Source organism: Pyxicephalus adspersus, chromosome 5 (genome assembly GCF_032062135.1).
Source record: "Pyxicephalus adspersus chromosome 5, UCB_Pads_2.0, whole genome shotgun sequence".
Lineage (NCBI taxonomy): Eukaryota > Metazoa > Chordata > Amphibia > Anura > Pyxicephalidae > Pyxicephalus > Pyxicephalus adspersus.
The window spans coordinates 102,241,638-102,248,988 of record NC_092862.1 but is presented as its reverse complement, the minus strand read 5'-3'; the positions used below and the strand labels follow the sequence as shown (position 1 = coordinate 102,248,988).

The following is a 7,351-nucleotide window of genomic DNA, read 5'->3' as shown; positions in this document are numbered from 1 at the left end:
ACCACTGACACCAATGCAGGGGGTGATTATGGCTACCACTGACACCAATGCAGGGGGTAATTATGGCTACTACTGATACCAATGCAGACGGGTGGGTTAGCTTATTAGTAGTGCCACTGACACCGATGTTGGAAATTAGTATTGAATTCCAGGGTTTATACTGTGACCACTGACACCAATGCAGGGCTGATTATGGCTGCCACTGACGTTATCTCTCCAGTGACATCCATTTTATTAAAGCGAAACTTAACCTTCACAAATTAAAAACTTGTGACCAGGCAGGTCCTTTTTTGCAGAAGGGACAGGCAATGTTCCACCTGTAATAAAATAACCTTACCTACCTGCTTGTAGATTCTTAATTGTACTTATCTGTCTTTGCTCCAGCGAGGACAATGCCATCTTCTCCTGATCTTCTTTCTGAAGTTGAGCCTTTGTCTGTCTTGACTGGCTGTGCCGGGATCTCCCACGCGGATACCCGGCACATCCTGGCTTCCTTGTAGAGCTCCTGGCTTCCTTTTATTGTCTGAAATCCAAAACAGTATGATATATTAGTACATAAAACAAATCATTAGTAATAAATGAATAAATCATTAATATTTAGTACATAAACAATAAATAAATGATCTCATTTGATATATTTGTGTCTTTCAGAAATCATGATGATGGAGAGGTAGCAGTGCTATGTAAATATATAATCAGATCACCATGGGGACAGCATCGTCCATGGTCAGCCCTGGGGAGGTTATTGAAGATACATATGGCGGTGGAGGGGGAGAAGCGTGTGAGATTCCGGTGGAGGTAAAACCTAAGGCACGCCTTCTGCGCAGTTCTTTCAGACGTGGGCCAAGAGTGATTGGGGCTAGTTTTAAATCCACTGCATCAGTGGACCTGGAATATGCTGCTGAATATGAACGTCTGAAGAAGGAATATGAGATCTTTCGGGTGAGCAAAAATAATGAGATTGCTTCCATGCAGAAGAAGGAGGTTAAACTGGATGAGGAAAATAAAAGACTCCGAGCAGAGCTACAGGTGAGGGTGAATATATCGGATTTTCATTTGGGAAAGAGAGAATAACCTATTGGGTGGACAGCAGAGCTTCAGGCCTTATAAGACTCACACTGCTCTTATTACAGTGATCAGGGTCTTCTCCGCGGTTCTCCATTTACTTCTATCATTTACATTGTATGAAAGAATAGCTGCTGCCTGTGCTAGATGCAGTTAGCAGTATATATGGATGCTTTTCTGAATTATTTAGGAAGCAGCACCCATATGTCAACCACCTATTCATGTTTCCACAACTGCATTCAAGGTAAAGAGTGAGAGAAGGGGGTAGTAATGTAATAGGAAAAAATGTTAAAAGGAGATGTAGTAAGCATGGAAGTTTAAAGACAAAGGCAGGGTATGGGGAAGAAGTTGGAATCATGGTGTGTGTAAGGAGGGTGAGCAGGGTGCAGGCAATATAGCGGTCGGATAGCGGGTACAAGGCATGGAGTAGTAAAGAGTGGTATATATAGAAAGAGCAGTAGTAGTATAAGAAAGTAGTAGTATAGGAAAGACAGAGGTAGGAAACCTGGAGTATGAAAGTAGAACATAGGAATGAAATTGATGTAAGGAAGGTAGGAGGCACAGAGAAAGCTGCATAAAACTAGTAGGAGACATAGATTATGGAAGATAGAAATGCATGGCAAGGAGATGATTGAATGGATGAAGGAAATAAGAGACAATAGGTTGGAAAGAGGGAGGCAGACAGCTAGCAATATAGAAGAAAGTATGGGAGGAAATGAAATTAGGCGTTCAAAAGAGGGTGATATGAGGCACAGACTGTAAAAGTGGTTAGAAGGCCAAAGGCATTTGGAAACAAGCAGCATGTGAGAGAGTGGTCAGATTATGAACAAAAGAAGTAAGTAACATATAGCATAAAGTAGTGGGTAAGGAGCTAAACGTCGAAGAGTACAGGACATGAAATTGAGAGATAGAAGACATGCAACATAGGGTCAGAGTTAGGAGTTAGGGGTCAGAGACTAAAAAGAGTATGGAAGAGAAATGTAGGAAGCATTCAGTATAAAGGATGGGGTTAGGTGTCAGAGCTTAAGGTGTATGCTAAAGAGAGGTGGGAACCATGCTGCATGAAAGAGGGAGTTGGGTAAGCGAGTATGGAAAACAGAAGTGGGATGCAACATGAAGGAGGGGGTTCGAGATTAGAGAGTGGAGGGTATGGTTGGTATGATAGAGACTGAGTATTTAGAATGTCATGTTTAGGATATCTCAGTTATGTGACATTGGCCACTTTTCAGTAAAATTGTCAAAGGATAGGATGCAGGTGTGGGGGAGAGCAGTAAATAAAGTTTGTAGCAAATAAAAAGAACAGTTTGATTGGTGGGAATTTATACATTGAATGAAGACCAATGTAAGAGTAATGTGCTAAAATACGTTTGTTGAAAGTCAGGGAAACTACATCTTTAGAAATCACAAGCTCTAACAGCTGTTGTTGTCCAGTAAATTATTTTTGGACCTTCCTAAACATTTCAAACCTAATAATAATTAACATATTTCATGAACATGAATTGATTATGAATCAAAAAGGACTTTCAATGTCCAAAGCAAGTAAAACAAACTTTATGATGACTGTGTACTTACTAAGACTTTTGTGCCAAATTGATTTGTATTTCTTCTTTTTCATATAGGCCTAGTGGATTCAGATGAGATGCATGAAGACAAAATGGAAAATATGTCCTATAGACCCATAGACTTACTCATTAGTTTTCTTTACTGTAGGCTCTTCAGAAGACATATCAGAAGATCCTCAGAGAGAAGGAGAGTGCTGTTGAAGCCAAATATCAGGCTATGGAGAGAGCTGCTACCTTCGAACATGATAGAGATAAAGTGAAAAGACAGTTTAAGGTATGTGACCGTTTACTGGGGAATATTTCAGCAAATGGCAAGTACATGTTTGCCATACCAATATATTGAATATTGATTCCCCGTCCAGTGAGGTATTGGTCTTCAGCGGATCCACGGACGATGGACGACGAATGATCGTAATGTAAGCGAAGGGGGAGAGCGTGCAGCCCCCCTCCCCTCTCCATGGAGCAGAATGGTGCTGTATGTACAGCACTCATTCATGCATCGTGCAGTCCCTAGTCGTTGGAAAGGATTGTGAAAGATCCTTTCAAACAACAATTATTGCACGTGTGTACCCAGCTTTAGTTTTGCTGACCCTGTAAATTTGTACTTGTAGAAAGGTGTGTGGAAAAAGCTGTAAGGAAATCTCAGTAAGAGGCAAAAATGCTTGGGCAGGTTTTGCAAGCTTGCTTGCCATCATTGGTATATTATTTCCTCCTGATCCAGCCACAAAAGTGGTGTTCTTTCACTGTACACCCTGGGTATTCATTAGCACTATGTGTCAGTGTCAAATCAAAAACAGCAGGGTACACAATGGCTGCAATACCTATATAGTTCAATGGATGGTGCTAGTAGGGCACTGACACTTACTGATCGCCTATATGTAATGTGAGCTATCAAAGGAAATGTAAAAAGGAATCCTGACTGGAACAAATCAGTTGCTCTGCATGAGCTAAGCACAGGTTTGCTTTGTGGTTGCAATGTAAACCTAATTCCCATCAAACATATATCAATAGTCTTTTTGCATTTCTCAAGCTAATTTAAAAGAATTTTGAAGCTTTGTGAATAGTTGTATGTTACTTTTTTTCCAACCTTTTCTAAAAGATTTTTAGAGAAACAAAAGAAAAGGAGATCCAGGATTTGCTTAGAGCCAAGCGAGACCTTGAAGCCAAACTGCAAAGACTACAGGCTCAGGGGATACAAGTGTTTGATCCAGGCGAGTCAGACTCTGATGACAATGACACCGATGTGACAGGTAACTTTTATCCTTTAATATGATAAGGAATCAACTGTTGGACAAATGCTATTATTTAGTGGATTTAACAATATTTTGTATTTATATGCCTGAATGCTATCCTGGATATTCCTTAGACCATTGAGAAATAATACCTAATTTATCTTATTTTTTAAGTTCCTGGTACGCAGTGTGACTATTGGACAAGTGGAGCCCTAGGAAGTGAGCCCTCCATGGGTAGCATGATGCAGCTTCAGCATTCTTTTCGGGGACCAGAGTTTGCTCACAGCTCTATTGATGTTGAAGGACCGTTTGCTAATGTGAACAGAGGTAAGCTTGTGGACAAAATGTTTTCACTGGAGACAGCATACATTAGAGCAAGCTTCAGATGTGTGCTGCTTATATACTAACTCAAAGGGCCAGTCCTGTGCTTAGCAAAAATCATTTTTAAAGTTTTTCTTTTTGATAAACTGTTCCACATGTTTCTTTTAAAGTGGACCTAAACCTCTGGGATACCCCCCTGTCTCTGTTGCATCACTGGAATCACCACCTTCTCCCTTCTTTGCTTCTGCATCCCGATCTTCAGCCATCTTGATTGGCTGGGCCGAGATAGCGTAACTTCATCATGCACAGCTCAGCAAATTTGCACAGCTGGGCAGTGATCAGGCAGGTAAGAATATTTATTGCAGAAGGGACATCGCCTGTCCCTGACTGTAATAAGGACCTGATGATGCTGAATTTTTTTTTCCATTTTAAAATCATCAAAAAATAGACTGGATGATCTTACCAAAAATACACCCTACTCCTCATTACCTGAAATGAGCTGCCAAGGCTGCCACTGCTGCACTGAAATCCTAAATAGAATTATCAGCTGTTCTTGAGATTTCCTCTGTTGTACTACATAATAATGCTTAGATATTACATATGTCAACTAATCTCCACAACGCCTCCCTTTTTGATGGTGTCAACTCTTTCCACTCCTACACCCACTGCCTGACTGCCCTCTAGATATACCATCTGTATCTGTATGTTTGAACACAAGTATGACAATTTGTAGGAAAAAAATCAACACCAGCAGAATTAGTCCTTTATTAAAAAAACATACAAGATATTTGTTTGCCTAGGTCATATTGTCACACTGCTTTGGTGTGTCTTGGTGCAGTGCCTCAGAAGTACTTTTTTGATGGATTGCTGCTTGTTGGAGCAGTCATGTTTACTGAATAAGACTGCCTTAGCATATGCATGTTCTCTTGGGGCATGTGTGTTATTGCACTGAAACAGTCTGGACACAAACATATATTTTTTTGGCCTTTTATAGTGCTCATTTACTTGCAGCTCTGCACTCCAGTAAGCTACACTGAAGAGGGAGTATAATTTGCCGGAGGTTTAGACTATCAGCAAACACAATCACATTCCCCTTAATAGGCAGATGACTGTGTCTCTTGAAGAAGTTTTAAGGATATCATCTTTTATATTGTGTCTGCAGAACTGAAAAGCCTTGTACAAGGACAATACTTGGAGATCAGCTCCTCAAGCTTCATACAGCCTCTCCTTGTAATTCTTTATTATTAAAGGGGGAGAAGGCAATTAGATTGTAGAACGTCCCCTCATCAGCCTGACCTGCTTTTTTTTTTGTACACCGGCTGGGGAGGACAATTTAAAAAAAAAAAGTAAAAAAAATGCCTATGGTTGGTATTAGGCAGCTTTTTGTTGATCACCTTATTTTCCCATTTTTGTAGATGACTGGGATGCCGCAGTAGCTAGCTTGCTGCAAGTCACCCCTCTTTTTTCTCAGGCTGTGTGGAGCAACACTGTACGATGTTACCTAATCAACACTAAGGATACTGAGCCAGAAATGGACATTTTCCTAAGAGTAAGAACAAAACTACATGGATATATAACATTTTCTTGTTATTTGGAATTGGCAGTTATAATGTGTGTGTACTTGTAGGAATACTCCCCGAAGCTGCAGAGGATGTGTGAAAGTTTGGGCTATTTCTTTCAAGTTGTCCATTTCCCCGAAGAATGTGAGAACCATTACACTGCAGTGCGGAAGTGGGAAATTGAGAAGAGTTCCCTTGTCGTATTATTTATTTGTTCCTCGTTTACCAGGTTTGTCTTTCTGTCGTAGATGTCATTTGGGCTGTGCCCTTGTAACATTGTTTCACCCAGAACTAAAAACTGGTTCTGTATATTACTCAACAGAAAAATTATATAATGCATGTATGATAGAATCGGGTTGTATCAATTCATTTATTAGTCCTGTAATGCGTCAACCTTGTCGGGATTATTAACATGGTGCAGAAAGCAATGCTGTGCATTAACTTTTACTGTAGTGACTTTTTGTCTGTTCAGTGCAATTAGACTGGACTGTGATAACTTGCAGTTATCATATAATGCTTTCAATAAAGAAAAGGTTTTTCAGCTGTCAATAGTATTTCAGCTGTCATTTTTATGATGTGAGTTCTAAAAATGAAAGCAAGGAAAAAGACATTTGATTAGTATGGGGGGAACAAATAGGACTTTCAGGATTTGTATAGCACGCAGAACAGTACCTCCCGTGTTCTTATTTCTCCATTGGAGCCTAGATGATCTGTGAGTGAAGGTAATCAGACCATGGCAAAATCTTGGTATAACATGTATATTGCTGATTTAATATTTGTGCTAAGTCTCTTACAATATTGATTTGTAAAACAGTGGTGCAGTTGCGCTTTAAATTGAAGTGTAGCTGCTGCAGGTTAAAGAAGGTGACATTTTGATTCATAGATGACTGTATACACAAGTCCTGACAGTGTGAAGTTGATCTGAATTAACATTGTTTCTTACTTTATTGCAGCTCATTCTGGGAAGACTGTAAAGAAGCCTTCCTGAAGAATACTGAGGCAAAGCCCCGAATTGTATATTACAAAACAGAGGACAGTGCAAGTGCCTTAGACTATATGCAGCAGTTAATAGAACAAGACCCAAACAAATCAAACAAAACAAAGGTAGGAATTGGGGCTGTTTCTGTGCGATATGTACAGCTGGTGAAAATCCTAAAATGATAATTCTCAGTTTATCAATTTTTTTAATGTGGTTCAGCTAGCATTATTAACCTCCTGGGCATTTCACTGATGTCTGGATTTCTGTACCAAAAGCGGTACACTGTTTTTCATGAAATTTTTTTTTTTAAATTGTAGACATGTAACTTACAGAGATATGTCCAAACAAGGGTCTAGTAGATATCCTGAATATAATAAAGTTTGAAACATACAATCATGTAAAGAAAATTAACTTTAATAATAAAATTAAATAACACAAAAATCAGCTTAAACAAGAATACATAAATAAATCAAAAATACTAAAAATGCAATCATTCGGTATACTGTATAGTAATATATTTTTCTAAAACACCTCCCTAGTGTGGTAAATTTTAAAACAGAGTCCAACGTCACATACGTCACAGACAAAACCACATAAATATATTTTGTATTATTTTGTATTGGATTGGATACA

General features: G+C 39.2%; 1 protein-coding gene across 1 annotated transcript in view; it reads left to right on the top strand.

The window, feature by feature from the left end:
* Window positions 1-7,351, top strand: part of NPHP3 (nephrocystin 3) — a 29,979-nt gene that overhangs the window by 1,670 nt on the left and 20,958 nt on the right. Inside the window, exons 2-8 of the mRNA XM_072412307.1 lie at window positions 652-1,029; window positions 2,776-2,901; window positions 3,727-3,877; window positions 4,034-4,186; window positions 5,596-5,729; window positions 5,808-5,968; window positions 6,693-6,843. Coding sequence (XP_072268408.1) covers window positions 706-1,029; window positions 2,776-2,901; window positions 3,727-3,877; window positions 4,034-4,186; window positions 5,596-5,729; window positions 5,808-5,968; window positions 6,693-6,843 — 1,200 coding nt within the window. The 5' untranslated portion in view covers window positions 652-705. The remainder of the gene's footprint in view (window positions 1-651; window positions 1,030-2,775; window positions 2,902-3,726; window positions 3,878-4,033; window positions 4,187-5,595; window positions 5,730-5,807; window positions 5,969-6,692; window positions 6,844-7,351) is intronic.